A 22,075-nucleotide genomic window follows, 5' to 3' on the forward strand; every position below is an offset into this window, starting at 1 on the left:
AAACAAACCAAACAAAATACAAAAGGCTACTCTATCTCCCTGCTTTAAAACCAAGAGAAACAGTAATCAAAACAAAATGGCTCTCGTCCCCTACCTTCCAAGTATTCACATCGAGTATTGCAGAGTGTAACAAAGCTTGCATAAAAGCAAAGAGAGGTGTGAAGAGTGCCGGACTGGTCTGGAGAGGTTCTTCCAGGTCAGGTCAGAGGGGAGAAAGCCCTGAATGTCTATCAAGATGGTGGCTTGGCGACCTCTTATACCTCAGTGTGCCCCCATCTGGGCAATCATGTACCTGCACATAACACACAACAGGGAAAACACAAAATGCCAGCACAAGGAACACAAAGGGTATATTACGACCAGGGGTCGTAACAGAAGTAAAAAGCTAAATCCTAAATACGTTGGTCTGTTCAAGATAATTGAAAAACTCAATTACATTACATATAAGCTAGACTTGCTTTCTCGTTATTGAGTCTCACGCTCATTCCATACTATCAAGCCCTTTCTAAGTAAAGCCTCATTTATTTTTTCCCACATTTGGCTGGTTCTGTTCCGTTTCACCCCTGAAGTCCAATATTTCTTAACAAGTCCATTATAGAAATTATGTAACACTTAATAATAATGATACTTACTAACACATTAAGTGTTACTTTAATTGATTAGTAATAAACTAATAAAATATTCAGTTTTTTCAATGTTATTTAATATATTAACATTACTTTTTGAGACACATATAAACTGTTACTTGTTTTTTGTTTACAAATGACATACAAGTTACTTTGGCTGCCTCAGTGTAAAGTGATGTCAGTGTCCTGTTCCTGGCTTTGCCCTCTCCTGTCCCCTCCCATGTAGCCCTGTCTCATTAGTATTTTCACTGACTTATAGTTTGTGACCCTAGTTTCCCAGGTGGTTGCTATTCTTGTCTCTAATGTTTCAGTTTGGCTTCATTTACTTCATGCTTTGTGTTTGTTTTTGCATTAAGTTACTTACAGATACATCCTTAACAGTGGTCTTGTCCTCTGTCACAAATGGAGTTGTGAAGGAAGGATAGATATGATTGATTATTGAGGCCAATTATTGGGTAATACCTCCTGTTCTAGCGTAAAGAAGTTTGTTAATGCCTTTATAGATAGTATTTAAAGTGAATTGTTTTCACTTTACATTGTGGGCTGCAAAATGTTGCCGATAGTTTACATTTTACTTATACATTGTAAATCATGACCAAAAAAAATTTTTGTTAATGTTTATCAAATCATTTGGAGGCCTGGAATCCAACCAACATCCAACCAAATTTTGAGAACCTGCCCAATCTGGCAACCTGAGACAAAATGAATGGGGGTGGGGTGTTTCTGGTGGAGCCGCTGTGATTGTAGTGCACCAGTGTAGACGTGTCAATAGACGTCTCAAAGATCCTTCTTTTTTCTTTAGCTTTCTTTAGTTTACAAAAGAAACACTGCATTTGTAGCCAAAATTTTTATTATTTTATTTCAATGTTTGTAAATACTTACAAAATATATTTATTAGTGTAACCTTGCTAAATAATCAGTCATAGGAGTTTTGTTCCTTTAAAATAGTTCATATAAATTTGGTTTAATATTGATAAACTATGTTATATTCTTTATCTTTATTTCTTCTCCCTTCTTTTAATTTGGTTTCAGTTCGTGCCCTGAGCTCTCTGTCAGTGGCTGTGCAGGGAGAAAGGGGCGGGGGCTAGGGGGACGAGGGGGGAAGGGAAAGAGCGAGAAAGTTCCACGGTGATTCTGTGATTAACGGAACCACCGCTCTAATATTACAGTCGTGTTATCAGCTCGATATCGCGAAAACAACTGCGAGACAAGGAGAGAGATGGTAATGTTGTGTAATTACTGGTACTTATAGCAGTTTAGCTAACAAGTTCGACACTCATTGAACTGCCCGCTAGCCTAGCTCAGACTGGCCGCCAGCCTCGTGTGATAGCTAGTATTGGACTTTTTGGTTAGCTCAACTAAGCCCTCTTCTGTCCAACCCAGTTAGTTATAGACCTCGCTCAACGCTCAGCCATCACCAGTTAGCGGTTTGGGTGACCGGAAAGCCCAAACTTCCACTGGCACCGTGGGAGTCTGCACTGTTAGCCGCCTCAGCCGACTAGCCTAGCCGCTCCGAGCCCCGCGAGCACACGCGAGCACACCACCCGCACCCCCCCCGAGCGACGCTGCTGCCAGGGAGGGAGGGAGGGAGGGAGAGAGAGAGAGAGAGAGAGAGAGAGAGAGAGAGAGAGAGAGAGAGAGAGAGAGTTCAGCAACACAGTGAGTTAGAACAACTGTTTAACTATCTTGTTGGCTCGTGAGAGTGAAGGGGCCATTGTGTTTTTTTTTGGCCACGACGCACCCTAGCAACGACCCAGGCCTGCAACGGGAACAAGGGGTTAAATGCAGGTTTTGAGAGTGTAAGAGAGTGCGCATGCGTGGGCCCACTGCACAGTTCAGTTGTATTAGAATTTGAATATATGCACTTTGAGTTGAGGATTGTTTCTAACAAAAGGTGAGAACAATAGCTCTGTCATAAACTTGCCTTACTTTCAAGCTATACATTTGGTTTAAACTCTTTTGAGAGCAGGTTTGTGAATTAGAGATGTCTGAGCCATACAGTTTCTATGTGAGTTTACCCTTTTATTTTCTTGAGGGGGTTTATATTGTGTCTTTGGGGTGTATTAAATCCAATACCTATATACATCCTACATGTAAGTATTCTAAGTGCTGTTTTTTTCATCACAAGGGGGTACTAGCATAGTTCCCGTCTACCTAATTTATTGGAGGCACCGCCAAGGTATACTTTTTACAATCCTTAAGCTAGAACCTACCCATAAACAAGCAGTAAATTCATTCAGAGCTACTAAACCACATTAACAGAACCCAGGGCGCCCTAACGGGACATTTAGCCAAGTTCAGATATTTACCATGACCCGGTGTAGGGGCGCTACATTAGTAGCAGATCACATCTGAATTTCTGATTTGTTAATTATTAAGACATAAACTAAACAATATAAACACATGTTAACAAATGTACACTGATACTTTTATTAACTAATAATGATTCAGTTGCTGGTTAGTTAGTTATGAAGTAGAAGTTCATTATGTCAATATTTAATGATGAATAAATACCTGAATAGTTCATGATTAGTTAATTATGAAGTAAAAACGAATAGATGTCTTATAAACTGTCATTATTGTAAAGTGTTATCAGTGGTTGTAAGAGTGCTTTGTCATGGTGGTCAGTTATCATGCTGACCCCTCTCTTTATTTCAGGCAGGTGGAGTTTATTTCACACACAAATATAAACACTTTCACTGTGCAACACCTTCATCACCAGCTTCTGAACAATGTACAGAAACAGTTTGGAGCCACCGACTCATAGAAGGGTCTTCATCTTTTAGACCATCTTACATATTAGAATAACAGTGAAGACGTCAAAAGTATGAAATATCACACATGGAATCACACAGAGACCAAAACAGTGTTAAACTAATCAAACTATCTTCTCCTTTAGATCTTTTAGAAAGTAGCCCCCCTTTACCTTGATGCAGTTTAACCCACTCTGGATCATTCTCTCCAGTAGCTTCATGAGGAGCCGCCTGAGACGCTTTTCCAACAGTACTGAAGAGACTCACAAGCTGAGACCTTGTTGTTGCTGAAAACCACCTGTTGGGGCCATTTAAAAAAACTACACATATCTTCTATAATTTAGACACAGTATATTTGTCTTGAAACAAATTTTATTTGAATTAAAGCATGAGATAAAATGCATTTACAGATTTTTTTTACAATTGCTTACATAGTAAAATTAAAAATAATACAAGGTTCATGAAACCTGACACTGAAGGAGCACTATGAAAAGGCAACAGGTGAGTTTTTTTATTCATGCTTCCTTTTTATCTCCACATTTTTGCTGTGTTTATGAACTATATTCTATCTAGAAAATGTTCTTTTCTGAATTTCAGTGCAAAAAGCAGCCTTTGGAATTGCAAAGATGTATTGATGTATGTTATAATGCGGAGAGTAGTAAACATGTTCATCAGTGTGCAGTGCTGGTCTTGTGTGTTGTGTTTGATTATTCATGTACTTTAACAGTAAAATTAAAACCCAGACTGTCTTATTAGAGAAGCAGAAATGTTAAAGGTGTTTTAGGCTGAACGCAGCTGTGTGTAACTGGTTCAAACAGAATCAGATCATTTGAACTGTGTTTGAGCCAAACAGTGACAAAACCGGGTTTTTATAAATTATTGTATAGTTTTGAATGACGTTTTGCTCCAATAGATCTCCCACTTGTGTGTGTGGCTGTGTGAATTGTGTGTAGTGTTTGGACAAAATGAGCCCTGTTTCAAAAACGTGCTTAAGCAATCATAAAAAGATGATAAAAGCCTATATATATTAAATATATATTAAGATGATAATATACACCGATCGCAATGCACACTAACACACCACCACCACGTCAGTGTTACTGCAGTGATGAGAATGATCCACCACCCAAATAGTACCTGCTCTTTGAGGGTCCATGGAGGTCCTGACTACTGAAGAACAGGGTAAAAGGGGGCTAACAAAGTATGCAGAGAAACAGATGGACTACAGTCTGTAACTGTAGAACTACAAAGCGCTCCTATATGGAAAGTGGAGCTGATAAAATGGACAATGAGCGTAGAAACGAGGAGGTGGTCATAATTTTATGCCTGATTAGTAAATATATGCAGTAAAGTGTGTCCAAACCTTTGACTGATACTGTACATGAATTTTACAACTTTGTAATTTTGTACAGAACTGTATTTGTGATAAGCCTGAAATTTTCTCCAGGATTGTTAAAGATTCTGTCTATTTAAAAATGTACATGGTTCATTAACAAAACAGTGTAAATAATATTCTGAGTGTATCTATAAAGTAACAGTCACATTTAATAGATAAATCATTATTTCTCACATAATCTCACAGATGATCCAACACCATTAACCCAGAACCCAGCGTAGAGCGGCTGAGTGAATGTGGTGTGGACTGTGTGTAGGAGGGTCATTGTGTCAGAGACGCTGTAGAAGGACAGAGTTCCTGCACTGTGATCCACATACACTCCTATTCTGGAGGATGATGGACGTGAGATCTTAGTTTGAATGTTGTTGTGCCAGAAAGAGAGAGAGGAAGAACACTGCAGACTCCAGGACTGACTGTTGTGTCCAAACAAACAGTCATTACCCCAACCTTTCTTGCTGATCCCTTTATATGAGACTGATACGTACACAGTTCCCCGACGGCTCCACTCAACCTCCCAGTAACAGCGTCCACTCACACTCTCCTTACACAACACCTGAGACCAGCTGTCAAATCTCTCTGGATGATCATTGTACGGCTGCTCTTTATCACTCCGCGTCACCACTCTGTTCTTCTCAGACAGAATGAGGCGACAAAATGCTGTGTTGGGATCCAGAGTCAGCTGACAGAAATCTAAAGAAAGAAAAAAGAAAATGAGAATTTTTTTATATACTTATTTGAAGAAAAATACAGTGTCAGTGTTTGTTATCCTGAAACTTCTCTACAGTGAATATTTTAGAGGCTGCATAAAGTTCACCAAGAACAATAGATCAATCATATTTAAACAGAAGAGAAATATAAATAATATCTGTGTGTGTGTGTGTGTGTGTGTGTGTGTGTGTGTGTGTGAGTGAGTGTTACCCGTACACTGCATTAAATCTCTGGTTTTTGGTTCTGAAGATAAAATCTGAACTGCTGCAGCTGTGGAGACACACACACACACACAACAGACCAACACAGTCAATAGAATAGAATACAGTGAATTAGTGAGATTTATGCAGATAAAAAGATAAAAATGATCATATTAAAAGTGGAAGATATATTATTTTGGTTCAGTAGTAACTCTAATCTAAATTTTAGGGAAGATCAGTCAGTGCTAAAAGGAAGATTCTCCTCATTTCTTTTTCTCTCTCTACACTGAGACTCTCTCCCTCTACACTGTGTAAATATGCATGGCATCTATTATTAGGGCAGAACAATTTTGCAAGATTTTACTCAAAAGTAATTTTTGTAATATGAATATAAAAATATAACTTCCATTGGTTTATTCAGAGCCGAATATTTTAGGCTGCCTAATGTTGATGGTCACAGTTCTGACAGTTCTTCTTTAAATGAGTCAACATTTTACATGTCTTTGGGTCTGTCTAAACTATAAAATATGAAATATACAGGGTTGGACATTGTGGCATGCGCCTGCCCCCCAGGCCCCGACGATGACGGCCGCGAGAGCCCGCAGGAAGGCGGGGCCCGAACACCCAGTGGCGACGACAGGGAGAGAGCCGCGAGTGGGAAGGGGACGGAGCGCAGAGCCCGAGCTCCACCTAGGGATGCCAGTCACGCGAGTGACAGCGGGAGGAGGACGAGGACGATGGTGCTGGCCACGAGGCCAGCCCCCTGTTCCGCAGCGAGGCCGCTTCACGATACCTCACGTTCGACCCGGGCGGCCGAGCTGCAAGCTGGTGGTGACGTGGAGGCGGAGCAGCAAGCTCTCGTTCCCTCTCAGCTCGGGAGAGCGCCTTTTAAAAGAGCTGAGAGGGAACGAAAGCTCACTGCTTCCTGCCGGCTCCCGTGGCCATCATCGTCGGGGCGCAGGGATGGGAGGGGGAGAAAGGGCTCCAGTCCTCCTGGGAGCTGGGACTGGAGGCTTGAGGGGTGGTGAGAGGGGGGCTCCTGCCCCCACGCACACCGAGGGTTGCCACTCTGCCAGCAGGCTCCTGACCATCTGATGGGTCTTCACCTGCTGCTCCTCAAGCTGCTTCCAGTGCTTTTCAGCATCCTGGAAAACAGCCTGTAGCTCCCGCCAGCCGGCCAGGTGCAGATGGACCAGGGTCGTGATGGCCTCTTCCTCTGCCGTGGAGACTTCCTCAGTGTGTTGGCGTCCTCTTCCCAGGTTTCGGCACCAATGTAGCATGGCATGGAGGCAGAGTTCAGGGTTGCAGCAGCCATTACTTTATTTGCACACCAAATAATAATAAACTCAAACAAAACCAAATAAGCTCTGCTAAGCTGGCCATTTACAGTGGCCTCAAGGAACAGCTAGACTTTTCAGTCCTTTATCCTTACAGCTTTTCAGCTCTACAGTCTTTGTGGCTGCTGCTTGTCCCTCTCTCTCACTCTGTTCCCTCTCAGCTCTTTTAAAAGGTGCTCACACTGCCAGCCAGATCAGCACCAGCTGGCTCTGATTAAGGTGCTCATTAATCGCTGCTCCGCCTCCACGTCACCGCCCCCTGCTTGCAGCTCAGCCGCTCGGGTCAAACGTGAGGTATCGTGAAGAGGCCTCGCTGGGGAACAGGGGGCAGGGCCCGGGTGCTTGGGACTCGCTCCATGGCCTTGTGGCCGGCACCATCGTCCTTGTCCTCCTCCCGCTGTCTCTCACGTGACTGGCGTCCCTAGGTGGAGCTTGGGCTTTGCGCTCTGCCCCCTTCCCACTCGCGGCTCTATCCATGTCGTCCTCGAAGAGGTTCGTCGCCGCTGGGTGTTCGGGCCCCGCCTTCCTGCGGGCTCTCGCAGCCGTCATCGTCGGGGCCCGGGGCGTGGGCGCATGCCACAGACATTTTTTACTGTATTTCAATATAGCTTACTAATTCTGTTTCAAAAAATCTAATGGACTACAATAATAAAGAAATGTTATCTCACAGGTTTTTGTTACTGTTAGATTATTTGTCTTTTTGCTGTCTTGAAATGTTAATAAATTCAAACAAATTTAAACACTAAATTATTATGCCTATTAGTACAACTTCTATACAGTTTGCGAAACATCTGGCTCACCTTTACTCTTCCTGTTCAAGGAAAGATTTCCATCCTTATGTTCCACAGCAGGACAGCTCCTCTTACCATGTGGAGGGATTTTACTGAACTCCTCTCTGCAGAACTCCTCTAGTCGCTCTTTCAGCTCAGAGAGAGATCTCCTCACTCCATCAAACGAGAGGTGCTGATGGACAGTGATGCTGGGTGAGTCCTCAGATCCAGAAGAGACACAGAGAGACTGGAAACTCTACAGAGAGAACAAACACAGTGGAGAAAGATAAAGGAGTACAAGAGAAATGAAGGAGCTCCAATCAGACTAAAGACAGACTTGTGATCACAGACAGGTAGATTTACTGCTGCCTTAATGAACTTTTGCTGAGAGGAGTTTTAGAAGCTGGATGAGGAGCAGGTTCCTCTGTAGATCAGTGATTGTTACCTGGAGGAAATGGATGTGATCCTCTGTGTGTGAAAGCTGCTCCAGCTCGGTGTGTCTCCTCTTTAGATCAGCGATCTCCTGCTCCAGTGTCTCCAGGAGTTCTTCAGTTCCACTCAGTTCAGCCTTCTCCTGAGCTCTGATCAGCTCTGCTACCTCAGAGCGCTTTTTCTCAATGGAGCGGATCAGTTCAGTAAAGATCCTCTCACTGTCCTCCACTGCTGACTGAGCACAGAGCTGTTAGGACAAGAACAATTAGTATGGAAGTATGTTTGAAGGAAGAGTTAGGAGAGAAGTCAAATTAACAACCCCCCCCACCTCAAATGTAGCATTTACATGAAGTCTGCAGTGTACAGAGTGAAGAGGAATGGTGCCAGGACTGTTCCCTGTGGGGCCCCTGTACTACTGAACGCCATGTCAGACACACAGTCCTGTGCCCTCACATACTGTGGTCATTGGTGAGATAGTCCAGTATCCAATTTGTTAGGTTGTGAACCACCCCAGTGTTGTCCAGTTTATTCCTCAGAAGTCTAGGCTGTATAGTGTTAAAGACACTGGAGAAATCAAAGAATATGACTCTCACAGTGCTCTAAGGCTTCTCCAGGTGAGAAAGAGCTCTGTGTAGGAGGTAGATGACCACGTCATCCACTCCAATGCCAGGTTGATAGGCGAACTGAAGTGGGTCCATAGATGAGCTTACCAGAGGGGGTAAGGATCAGCCTCTCTAGCAGAAGTTAATGTAATCTGTTATACAGTGTGTGAGACTGTCAGTGTTCTCCCCATAAGGATCACACAGTTCTTCCCACACTGTTGTGTCAAATGTGTAATTAATTTTTTTCTTGATTGTGAAATATATAAAAGATATTGTGTTTCATTTCAATATAAAATCATGTTAGAAACAATAGAATGATTTTCAAAGTTCTCGTGATACACCAGTGGCATGATCTGGACATGATCTGTCTTTATGTCCAGTTATCAAAAGACATGCCTTTGGGAATGGTGAGATTGAAATATCACCCCAAACATCCAGAAGAAGAGCTAATCAGCATTGAAGACCAGATGTGACAGGGACTGGGACACTCCACACACCAAAACCCTATTAAGTCACAGCACTTCAAATTTTTCTTTGAAACTTGTACATTGGGGGTCTCCTCTAATCATCAACTTCTGAGTTGGACCTCTGGCTCCAACTCTCTGACTGATCCCACTTTGATCTCCATCAGAAAACTTCAGGTCAAAAGACAAGATGATGCGTGAAAACGTCTGGACCTGCAAGGTGCAGTGGGTCTTTTCCCCGCGATTCTCAGGAAAATCCACTAAAGACTGATGGTAACAGCCAAACCGCTTAAGTCCCAACTCAAAGACCATCTGGACCACAAACATAAAGCTTTTCTCTGCTTTCCTCTCCAGTGTTGGCATAGCGCTTTGATGTTGTAACACTATAAACGGACAACAGCAAACCGGACATTCCATTGTTTTCAGCGGAGCTGCAATACTTGGCTTCATGCCACTGACGGCTGTGTACTGCAGGCGGTGAACAATGTTATTTTGCGCAAAGATGTGAACGCAGCATTAGTGTTAATCACCAAATGTACATCATTCAGTGACTATTTTGTCCTGTTAAAATGGCGCCTCTCTTATTATAATTATTATTACTACTACTAATAATAATTTTTAAAACCTTAATACCCAAGTACACATATTTAAAATCTCAATGAGCAGTAAGTAATCTCAAATTGACTTGCTGAGAAATTGCCTATGTTAGTTGTGACACTGACACAATGTTATCTGTAAAACTGAGGCTTCTGTTACTGTTTTTAGCTCTGAGGTACTTCTGTCCATGTTTACAGGCAAAAATACGTTATGCAGTGTCAGAATCCACTGTCACATCTGTTGCCAGTTCTCCTCCACACCAACAGAGGGCTCACTCCCCTGAATATTGAGATTTGTGCTACACCTGTTCTAATCAGTAGCTGTTTAGTAATGTATTTAAGAAGTATCAAGACAAAGGTTCAGTGCAAAGCCTTGTTTTGGTCTTCCATGTAATTCTAAGCACTGTATTATTTGTTTCTTTCCGGTCATGATCTGTGGCTTTGGTAGTTCATTATTGAGTACTGGGTTGGGTTTTTGGTTTGTTGGTCTGAGTGTTGATGATATTCCTGAAGGTTTTAACCAAGTCCATTTATGTTTATAATCCTTCAAATGCAGCAATAAACCTGCACCTGATTCCAGCCTGTGAAGCTCGATGTTAAAGTTACATAATCAAATCCATCTGTAACCAGCTTTCATTTGGCCTGGATTATTCCATAGGTTTTACACATTTTGTTAATGTATTTTGAATTTAAAGCTCCAGACATTTAAAAGATAAACCTGGGAGACCCTAAAACTGAGACCTGTGACCCCGACAGAGTTCAGAATCCCCATTTCCAGCCAAGTCTTCAAAATTGACATTAATAGTCTATAAACATTTTTGTGTCTGCAGTGACAGGGCGGTTTAGGATGCTTGATGGTTTGTTTTGTTTCTGTACTTCCTCATCTTTATTGTTACATCTCAGCTGATGTCTGATTTTAGTGTATGTACATGCTGACAAAAACAACAGCTTAGGTCATCTTGGTGTTTTGCTGGTTTAGCTGGTCTGCTGCTGGTTTAGTTGGTCCCCCAGGATGGTGTTGCAATATGTAGGATGATAACTGCACTGCTGAGGCAATAACTGCACCATTACATAGTCTGTATTATTGCCAAATACTTCATTCGGGAGGACTGAATTAGAAGATTAAGTCCTTTATATGTTGTGACATAGAGGGAGGGGGGTTTGTATGACATAACACTTAGAGCCCACATTCCCAAATACGCCACACCAAACATTTTGTAATAAACATCATAATTCTGAAGTTTTTCTTAGACTGTCCAAATCAAGAACAAGTCGAGTGAACCAGACTACAATTTAACATAGGTGTGGCACATCATCCAAACATTTCTGCTTGTTTGTGTTTGTTGTTGTTGTTTGGTTGGTCAGTGTGCAATGAACTGTACTGTCCACACTGTGGCTGTGTAGGATCTCAAAGTGCCGCAACACTGAGCTCATCAGTGTCTGACTGGAGGAGAGACTGACTGAGCTCTGAAACACCAAATCTCTGCTCAGTGCTCACCTTAATAGTCTTCACAGTCTGTTTCAGCTCCTGCTGCTTCTTCTGTTTCTCCTGGATTCTCTGCTGGAATTTACTCTGAATCTCCTTCAGCTGAATCTATGGGACAAATGCTGTTTATGACTTTTGCCATACGAGACGTTTGTGACTTTTCTGAATTATGTTCTACAAAGATTATGGGAACCACAGCTATAAATAAAAAGATAAAAAATCACTGTTGATCTGTACAGATTATCTCTGAGCACGATAAGGCTGAAGATGGGTGTTCGACATTCACTATCTGGTCTGACCTGTTTGTTGAACACGTCCTTATCAGCAGAACATTAAATACATTTTTTTCAAAATCAAGCACTTAAATTCAAGAATGTAATTTGAATAAAAAGATTCTCAAAGGTTTGTAATTCTCACCTGTTTCTTGGTTCTTTCTATTGCAGCTGGAATTGTATTGTGATTTTTGTGTTCTGTCGTTGTACATAAATAGCAGATGCAGCTTTGGTCAGTACGACAGTAGATCTTGATCACTTCATTGTGCTGAGAGCAGATCTTCTCCTGTAGCTGTGAGGAGGCTTTGACCAGCTTGTGCTTTTTCAATGCAGGAACTTCACAGTGAGGTTTAAGATGAGTTTCACAAAAGGAGGCCAGACACGTCAGACAGGACTTGATGGCTTTGAGTTTTCTCCCAGTGCAGAAATCACACTCCACATCTCCAGGTCCAGCGTAACGGGGAGCAGGAGAAGCAGCTTGGAGTTCTTTCTTCTTCAGTTTCTCCACCACTTCAGCCAGCATGTTGTTTCTGCGTAGAACAGGCCTTGGAGTGAAAGTCTCTCTGCACTGGGGGCAGCTGTAGACCCCTCTCTGATCATCCTCATCCCAGTGTCTGTTAATACACACCGAACAGAAACTGTGTCCACAGTTGATGGTCACTGGATGCTTCAGCAGATCCAGGCAGATTGAACAGCTGAGCTCGTCACGTTCTACTGAAATACTGGCCATTTTCCTGCACTTCTAGACTGAGAGAGAGCAGCTCTCTGAGATCAGTGTCGTTTACTCTGAACTGGGTGTGTTTTTGTAGGTTAAAGTGTTCTAGAGAGGGTGGAGAAAGAGAGAATGATAAGAATGAGGAACAAACAGAGAGACTCAAGCAACAGACTCAGAAATGTTTAGAATTCTGACAAAACGTTGTGTTAATCTTTAAATCTGTTTCCTCATATTTTGGGGACTGAGCTGTGTGGGTTTGGATTCATTTACATAACCATAAACCCTTTTATAGTCCAGTAATATTAGTAACTGCTCATCATTTCAAAATTGAGCTGTCAATACTGCTACACTCTTAGCCAGTATGTTGAAAGGTATGTGTTTACATTGTCTTGTACAGGTGCTTAACAAATTTCTTATCCCCAGGCTGTGTTCAGAGAGAGGCAGCTGTTCCAGGAGCCACCAGGCATCAAATCGCTTATGTTGTAAGTGTGTACTAGTAGTCCAATGATGAGAAGTTCAATTCCAAAATGCCCTGAGGACTGGATTGAGAACCAGTGATGTAGCAAATTACTGTATATTTCACTGGTAAGATATATATATATATATATATATATATATATATTATATTTTCAAGACCAGGCTGTCATTTCTTCATATGGGGTAAGTGATGATCCTGTTCTAGGGGTCAGAAGGACTGGTGGGTGGGGGGTGAATCAGTGCTTGAACATTAATAAAGGATTAGTGCTTTGCAGCTGACAGCTGACATGCTGGTGACGTCATTTAAGAAATCAAACTTGGGCTGGTTGAAACTTTTAGGAGGAAAAGGAGTCTCCTGTTGAGGTTCTCCTGTAGAAAGAGTGGAAAAATAATAGTTTAACAGGGCAGAACATTGTGTGTGTAAAAAGTTCTTGATATTATTTTGGGAGGGAAAGAAGAACAGTATAGAATATTCAGTCAGTGCAGGTGTAACAACATCAACACAGCACTGAAAAATTGAAAAAATAAACATTTGAAACAGTGAGACTGATACTCTGTCTCTTCTGAGGGCCTCACATTGAACGGTTTTTAAGGACACCACAAAATGCTGTAGGTGATAATGCGAAGTGTAAAACTCAGTGTACATATTTGAACATGTTAATTGTGCTTTTTGACAATAATATTGATATTTCAGTTTTGGGTGTTGAAAATGGAGATAGTTCAGTTATTTGTATTTTCATAGCTCAGTTGTACCATTTGAGAAGATCATTATTTTGCAAGACATGATTCTTTGTAATCTTTTGTTTTCAAATTGATTTTTTGTTTTTCTCATATATATGCTGATACAATGTTGTATATAATTAGAAATTTGTAGAAAAAATAAATTTTAGCAAATGAAATCAAAAATCGAGTTAAATCTTGACAGAATTAAAAATCGCAACAAGTTGAACAAAGTGTGTACGATTCCACACTTATCAGACAGTGATGTGGGTGGGAGTGAGATATGAAGGTGTTCAGTGTTAATTGAGGGAAGGTGTGCTGAGCTGTGAGGGGGGTGAGGAGGCTTCACACTGGAGAAGTGGAACAGGACTGTGGGAGAATTCACCAGGATCAAGCGTAGGATGCGTCTCAGGAGAGGTGGAAATCTCTAGGCACCTCACGATATTTGTAATGATCCATAATGAATTTGCTTCCAATATCTTTTATTAATAAAACAAATGGAAGTGATGTGGCAAGTGAACTGGAAGGCTCTCATTCACTGCTCTTGTTTGGAGCACATGAGACACTGGCTGCCACTCATCTGTGATAAAATGTGCTGTTATGGTACCATAAGATCCAGTGGTAATGGATGTCCACGTGCCACATTACAGCTGTCCTACCCGTTTTCTTTAGGGATTTTATAACTTCGGTTTTGGTTTTGTTGTGTGTGTGGGGCGGGGGTGGGGGGGTGGGGGGGGGTGGTCACTGTGTCAGTAAAATATCTTCGAGACTGGACGCTGTATCTCAGCTCCAAAGTGTGCAACATAGCGCAAAAGCCCTGGTTCTTAACGACTGAGTACGGACGCAAATCTTTGGTAATAAAAGTTGCAATAGAGTTTGTAATTCGCCTCTGAGTTTGCTGGAAGCTTTGACATCGCTTGCTCGATGGTTTGTCGTTTCCAAAATATTTTAGTTTAGTGTGACACATCTCGCCTGTAGTATGGCTCTTATCCGGGTCCCTTTTCCCCTGGCGTGCAGACTGCAGGTCACATAGCAACTCAGACAGTCTCGCTTAGCTAGTAGCTAATGAAAAGGCAAAGAGAGAGATTTAAGACGAACGTTCAGAGATGAACGCAGTTGGTTTCCTGATATGTTTAATCTGCAATGAGAGACTGTCAGATGCTAAAAAGTTGCGAAGCTGAAGTTGCTTCTCTTTCAAATTATCCCGTTCCACCTTAAATAGTGCTGCATTTACATTCTGGCGCCTCATTCAGAATTTAAGGTGGAACGGGAAAATCCGAACAAGAAGCTAACGAATGAAAAGTGACTTCAGCCTCGAACTTTGAGAGACATTTTACAAGAAACTATTCAACTTTTGAGGAAAAGTTGCTGGAGATGGGAGGAAAGCAGCTATAGCTAAAGCTTAAAGCAGAGCGAAGTAAATCCGCGTTTTCATTTATAATTTTTATCCTATACTAGGACATCAGCACATACTGAGACAGCCTGGACATTGACTGTTGCGGCTCCCAAGGTGGTTTAATTTATGTTGAAAGGACAAAATGGCTCTTCTTAACATTTGGGTTGTGACTCCTGATCTAACCTAGCTTTTAATGCAGAGGGTGTTTTTTCCAGTTGTGTTTTTGTTATTTTTTGCCACCACAGACTGTCCGGGCGCTGCACCTCCGCACTCCCACGTTACCTTTTGCGTTCTGTCAACATTATGTTATAAACTAAAATTTACAAAATCGGTTTTTGACATTTGTGAATCGATTTAGAATCACCCACGTCCGCATCGCGATGCATCTAAAAATCTAATTTCCCCCACCCCTAGTCCGCAATGATGTTGGACCAATCACCATAACCTGCAAGACGACCACACACACCTTAAACATGTTTACTTGCTGTAAAAGTATCTCACCTGTTAGACTGAGGATGTAAGTCTCTCAAACCCAAATGAAATCTTTCCCACCCAATGAGAGCAGGTTTACACTACCAGTCTGTGTTTGAGCTCCTGGTGTTTCTTTCACAGCTGAGGGAGAAGTAATAATTTGCACAATAGCACACAAAACAACAGTAATAGGGTTTACATTGGCACCAGAAAGTGACGGCTGCACCATTTAAGGTGGAATGGGAAAATTCAAACAAGATCCTGGCAAATAAGAAGCCAACTTCACTTTCATCCTTACTGTGTTTTGGTGGGTTTGTTTTATTTTTATGTGTATTAAGATTAGAAGTGATTGACACATTGATGGATGTGCTGATGTGTGTGAGATTATGTTTCTACCGGAGCGCTAAACTCATTTTTTTTGCAGACTAAATACTTTTCTGCAGGACGGCTAATTAGCATGATTAGTTATTAAAGAAATAAAAGTTACCAAGAGCAGGCCGTACAGCCTAGATTAATCTATGTCTGAGGATTATAACCAAACAAATTTGGTGAAAATCGATTGAGTAATAAAGAAGTTATGGCCGATTTAATCCTGAAAATTCATCATCTCTCAATGCAGCTCAGCTTTACGAACAGCAAAACAGCAGGTGGAGAGATTTTGGCCCAAATATATGTCTGAAAATGAATTAACAGTCCTGTATAAATGAAATAAATAATAATAAAATAATAATAATAAGATAAATAAAGACACTTCGTGGGTTACAATATGATTAAAACTGAGTATTTGATTGTTCCACTTGGATATAAAGACTCAAACTGGTTCTGGTTCAGGAACAATCCAGATTCTTCAGTGAAATCCTGGAAGTTTTCCTGGAAATTGCTTGATTTTGGACTAAAACCATCTTACAAGTTTAACGTCAATCAAAATATATAAAGTGTTTCCACTTTGACAGAAATAAAAAGAATCTAAAGCTCCACCTGCTGAAAAAGTACTGAGATAAATGCGTCTCCATCTCCCATCACAGGGTTTACAGCTACTGCAGGTGATTTACAGTGATGTGAAAAGCAGAGTTAATTCATCAAATGTGAAGAAACGTGTGAACGTATAAAAGCTCAAATCTGCTTCAGTTTATGGTCAGAAATGTAGATGATTTTAAGCTCATCTCAGATTTGGAGCTGAATTTGAAAATGATCAACACGTCTGTCTGATATTCATCTTCACTGTTCGTATGTAGAGGCTGTGAGATCTGAGTCGAAACACACAGGATCCTATGAAGCGACAGTCAATCCGTTAAAGAGTGAAATTGATGTAAATGATATTTTATTTGAATGTTTATCGAGGGCGCTGCCTCATAATCAGTGATCAGCTGCCTCTAAAGCAGTGAAGGTGCTGCCTCTTCAGCTCTGAGGTGTTTCCTCAAAGGAAAGGAAGCGGAAGGCAGGAAACACCCTGGACAGTCTTGAAACAAACTGCATTTGAACTGAACACTGAGATAAAGAAAACATTCTATCTATCAATGTGTTACTAAAAAACAACATGATTTATTAACAAAACAGTGTAAGAAATATTCTAAATCTATAAAGCAACAATAATTCAATAGATAAATCGTTATTTCTCACATAATCTCACAGATGATCCAACACCACCAATGAGGAACCCAGCGTAGAGCGGCTGAGTGAATGTGGTGTGGACTGTGTGTAGGAGGGTCATTGTGTCAGAGACGCTGTAGAAGGACAGAGTTCCTGCACTGTGATCCACATACACTCCTATTCTGAAGGATGATGGTCCTGAGATTTCTGTCTGAATGTTTTTGTGCCAGAAAGTGAGAGAGGAAGAACACCGCAGACTCCAGGACTGACTGTTGCGTCCAAACACACAATCATAAGCCCGTCCTTTCCTGCTGATCCCTTTATATGAGACTGATATGCGCACCCATCCTCTCTCACTGCTCCACTCAACCTCCCAGTAACAGCGTCCACTCACACTCTCCTCACACAACACCTGATCCCAATAGTCAAATCTCTCTGGATGGTCAGAGTACGACTGGACTTTATTACTCAATGTCACCACTCTGTTCTTCTCAGACAGAATGAGGTGACGATACGCTGTGTTGGGATCCAGAGTCAGCTGACAGAAATCTAAAACACAGAGAAAGAAAATGAGCTCGTTTTTAGGTCCTTATTTGAAGAAAAATACAGTGTCAGTGTTTTTCTTCCTTAAACTTCTCTACACTGAATAATTTAGATGCTGCTTAAAGTTCACCAAAAACAACAGATCAATCACATTTAAACAAGACAGAAACACAAACAATATCTGTGTGTGTGTGAGTGAGTGTGTGTGTGTGTGTGTTTGTTTGTGTGTGTGTGAGTGTGTGTGTGAGTGTGTGTTTGTGTGTGTGTGTGAGTGTGTGTTTGTGTGTGAGTGTGTGTTTGTGTGTGTGTGTGTGTGTGTGTGTGTGAGTGTGCGTGTGTTTGTGTGTGTGTGTGTGTGTGTGTGTGTGTGTGTGTGTGTGTGTTTGTTACTCATACACTGCAGAAAATCTTCTCTGGTTTTTGGTTCTGAGGATAAAATCTGAACTGCTGCAGCTGTGGAGACACACACACACAACAGACCAACACAGTCAATAGAATAGAATAGAATAGAATGGAATAGAATAGAGTGACTGAGTGAGACTTGCAGATAAAAATAAACAAATGGTCATGTTAAAACAGGAAAGTGTTTTATTTTGTGTGTCGTCTTTTAGTAGAACACAATCAAATAAGCTTGATTTTATTCACAAACAATTATTCCAAGAAAAAATATATTTTTCTACTGTTTATTCAGATCTTTTACATTTCAGTATTAAATATTAAAGAGTGTCTAATATCGACTGTCACTGTAAAACTGAACAGGTTGTTGAGTCACTGTGTTTCTGTACAAATGACACATTTATGTTAAAACATGCTGACAAAACAAATAGTATTTAATATTCATCCCATTATAATGTTTACAGATATTATTCAATGTTTATAAAAATGAAATAAACAACCATTTTTAAATTAATACAGATTAGTTACTATCACTTTCCCTCATTACTTCTTTCTTTTTTATTCTTTCTATCCATCTAATGAAAGGAACAAAAGCATATTAGATCATTTCTATTGTGTTTGGTAAACTTTTGGTCTCCCTTTTATGTTCAAGTACAGTTTTCCATCCTTATGTTCCACAGCAGGACAGCTCCTCTTACCATGTGGAGGGATTATACTGAACTCCTCTCTGCAGAACTCCTCTAGTCGCTCCTTCAGCTCAGAGAGAGATCTCCTCACTCCATCAAATGAGAGGTGTTGATGGACAGTGATGCTGGGTGAGTCTTCAGATCCAGAAGAGACACAGAGAGACTGGAAACTCTACAGAGAGAACAAACACAGTGGAGAAAGATAAAGGAGTACAAGAGAAATGAAGGAGCTCCAATCAGACTAAAGACAGACTTGTGATCACAGACAGGTAGATTCACTGCTGCCTTAATGAACTTTTGCTGAGAGGAGTTTTAGAAGCTGGATGAGGAGCAGGTTCCTCTGTAGATCAGTGATTGTTACCTGGAGGAAATGGATGTGATCCTCTGTGTGTGAAAGCTGCTCCAGCTCAGTGTGTCTCCTCTTTAGATCAGCGATCTCCTGCTCCAGTTTCTCCAGGAGTTCTTCAGCTCCACTCAGTTCAGCCTCCTCCTGAGCTCTGATCAGCTCTGTTACCTCAGAGCGCTTTTTCTCAATGGAGCGGATCAATTCAGTAAAGATCCTCTCACTGTCCTCCACTGCTGACTGAGCACAGCGCTGTTAGGACAAGAACACACCAGATCTCTGTAAAATTATTACAGTTGTAAGATATTCTGGATAAGAGCATCTGTCAAAATGCTGCTAGATAAAACAGCATAGCTCAGCACGCCTGGACACCAGTAAAACTGGCATACGTTCTGTTTTGGATGCTTGTATGCTGGTCAGCCAGGGAGAACATTTTTACCCATTTCCTAAACTAAAGACACTAGAAGAGCTGTAGGATCTGCATTAAACAGTATGGAAGACTTTTAATTAATTAAACCAATTAAAAGCTAAACCAATGTGGCTGAGTTAGCAAGTGCAGCTAGCTAACCAAGCCAGTCTTTCATTGTTCAAGTTAATTCAGTGAATTAAATGAATTGCATGGTTTGAGCCCAAAATATCATGGTTTCTTGTGGATCCTTGAGGGAACGTTGGTTACTTACAGCTGTATTAACTAACCTTGTAGTTCATAATTAAACAATGAATATTCATAGAAAACTAGGTAAAACTACTTGTTGGACATATAAAATAGATTTTGGATGAAATGTGAAGTAAAATTACACCATAAATGTACCATTAATGTGTGAGAGGTCTTTACACAGCTGGCTAACATTAACCGTTTTATTCATGTTGCTTTGTGCTACAAGTTGAATGAGTGCTAGCGTGGCTAGTTTTGCTAACAACTACTCATAGCACACTCACTATTACAGACTAGACTACACCACTAATCTGTGTTCAGGCTTTTCACTCTGTCTTTATCCTTTCAGTGCTGTTTAGGTTGCAGATAGATGTTTCATATGTAGCTTTCAAAGGCAAAATGGAGACCTTCTCATCTAGTATCTTGCAAAATTTTGCATGTGTTGCTTCAAAAGTGACTAAGAAAGTATTTAGCATAGCATATTATTTGTCATGCATGCTGCTTAAAATGTTATCAGTTCCGACAAATAACCTCACATCACGTTTTATTGTAGGTGTTTATAGATAACAGATTGTCATACTGTGTCTGAAACCATGAACACTAGTCTATTTGAGACTGCTTAGCAACTTGAGGTAAATATGTGCTGATTTAGGTGTCCAGTTTGCACAAATGAGCAGTGCAAAGTATCTCCCATTATTTGTCAGCTACATTGGGACTAACTTAAATCTGATTTTGCACTAAAACCATTCTTTTAAAATCGAAAATCATTTCTTCTCTAACTGAGACTGTGGAGGATTTATTGTCTACATTATGATAGTGTAGAATCCCAAAGTGTCTTAAGACTGAACTCCTCACTGTCTGACTGGAGGAGAGACTGACTGAACTCTGAAACACCAAATCTCTGCTCAGTTCTCACCGTAAGAGTCTTCACAGCCTGTTTCAGCTCCTGCTGCTTCTTCTGTTTCTCCTGGATTCTCTGCTGGAATTTCCTCTGAATCTCCTTCAGCTGATTCTATGAACAAATACATTTGATGAGTTTTTGTAAATGAAGACCTACAAAGTAAAAGAGGTGAAACACGTTTTATACAGTTATAATACACTGTCATGTGATCACTGTAAGGCTGGAAGACGGGTGTTGGCTGGTCACATGATCACTGACTGGTCTGACCTGTTTACTGAAAACTACCTTACGCACAGTTTCTCTGAAAACTCACTGCTTGAATTCAAGAACTGAAAGATCAGTTTAATCTGTTTACCTGATTAATGCAGCTCATTCTAGACTACAAACCCAATTAGCCTGAACTGAACCCAAATGATTTCTAGGTCTCACCTGTTTCTCGGTTCTCTCTGTCACAGCTGAGACTGTATCGTGACCTTTGTGTTTATCCATTGTACATAAATAGCAGATGCAGCTTTGGTCAGTACGACAGTAGATCTCGATCAGTTTGTCATGCTGAGAGCAGATCTTCTCCTGTAGCTGTGAGGAGGCTTTGACCAGCTTGTGCTTTTTCAGTGCAGGAACTTCATAGTGAGGTTTAAGATGAGTTTCACAAAAGGAGGCCAGACACGTCAGACAGGACTTGATGGCTTTGAGTTTTCTCCCAGTGCAGAAATCACACTCCACATCTCCAGGTCCAGCGTAACGGGGAGCAGGAGAAGCAGCTCGGAGTTCTGTCTTCTTCAGTTTCTCCACCACTTCAGCCAGCATGTTGTTTCTGCGTAGAACAGGCCTTGGAGTGAAAGTCTCTCTGCACTGGGGGCAGCTGTAGACCCCCCTCTGATCCTCCTGATCCCAGCAGCCATTAATACACACCATACAGAAACTGTGTCCACAGTGGATGGTCACTGGATCCTTCAGCAGATCCAGACAGACTGGACAGCTGAACTGGTCGTGAGCTACTGAAATACTGGCCTCTGCCATTTTCCTGCATTTCTGGTCCGAGAGAGAGCAGCTCTCTGAGATCAGTTTCGTTTTCTCTGAACTGAGTAGGAGGGACTTCCTGGTGTTCTGTTAGCCAATGTGTCACAGAGAGGGAGGGAGGGAGAGAGAGGAGGAGGGGAGGGGAAAACCAATAGAGGATGAAAGAGCGACAGAAAATGAGTGGATTAAATAGATTCCAATTTGTAAGATTTGAAATTAAACCAAATTCCAAACAATTTTATATGATCAATGGCAAAAACAAGTTCAGGGTTATCAAACATTACCTATGCAGTCCAGTGCATTATATTTTTTTACTGTGCATCTATAAATAAGAACAAAGATGAATGTATTCATGAACATCAACATGTATTTAAAACACAGAATTAATGTGGAATATACACACATACACACAGACTACATGGCCAAAAGCATGTGGACACCTGACCATCACCTCTATATGAACTGGCTGGACATCCCATTCGAAAACCAAGGCCATTAATATGTAGCTGCAATGCCCCCC

The 22,075-nt window shown here is 41.2% G+C and overlaps 1 protein-coding gene across 1 annotated transcript; it reads right to left on the bottom strand.

Annotated features, from left to right (window-relative positions):
- Positions 1 to 4,658: 4,658 nt before the first annotated feature.
- On the bottom strand, positions 4,659 to 22,035 carry LOC118815054 (E3 ubiquitin/ISG15 ligase TRIM25-like). Its single transcript, XM_036580988.1, has 13 exons — positions 21,840 to 22,035; positions 20,965 to 21,642; positions 20,551 to 20,646; positions 18,998 to 19,231; positions 18,649 to 18,808; positions 17,951 to 18,007; positions 17,034 to 17,560; positions 11,788 to 12,384; positions 11,383 to 11,478; positions 8,236 to 8,469; positions 7,821 to 8,046; positions 5,694 to 5,753; positions 4,659 to 5,465 (listed from the first exon to the last, which is right to left on the bottom strand). Exons 2-13 carry the CDS (start codon positions 21,553 to 21,555, stop codon positions 4,939 to 4,941), a joined length of 3,405 nt encoding a protein of 1,134 aa, XP_036436881.1. The 5' UTR covers positions 21,556 to 21,642; positions 21,840 to 22,035; the 3' UTR covers positions 4,659 to 4,938.
- Positions 22,036 to 22,075: the final 40 nt, after the last annotated feature.

The sequence above is a fragment of the Colossoma macropomum genome, unplaced genomic scaffold, assembly GCF_904425465.1.
Source record: "Colossoma macropomum unplaced genomic scaffold, Colossoma_macropomum, whole genome shotgun sequence".
In the NCBI taxonomy this organism is placed as follows: Eukaryota; Metazoa; Chordata; class Actinopteri; order Characiformes; family Serrasalmidae; genus Colossoma; species Colossoma macropomum.

What these genes read in the sequence shown, in the direction of transcription:
- LOC118815054 (XM_036580988.1), bottom strand. Translation starts at nt 21,555, where the DNA reads ATGGCAGAGGCCAGTATTTCAGTAGCTCACGACCAGTTCAGCTGTCCA. An exon ending in AGGCTGTGAAGACTCTTACG is followed by an intron (nt 19,232 to 20,550) that starts GTGAGAACTGAG and finishes TTGTCCTAACAG; the next exon opens with CGCTGTGCTCAGTCAGCAGT. An exon ending in CTTGAACAGGAAGAGTAAAG is followed by an intron (nt 5,754 to 7,820) that starts GTGAGCCAGATG and finishes GTGTCTCCACAG; the next exon opens with CTGCAGCAGTTCAGATTTTA.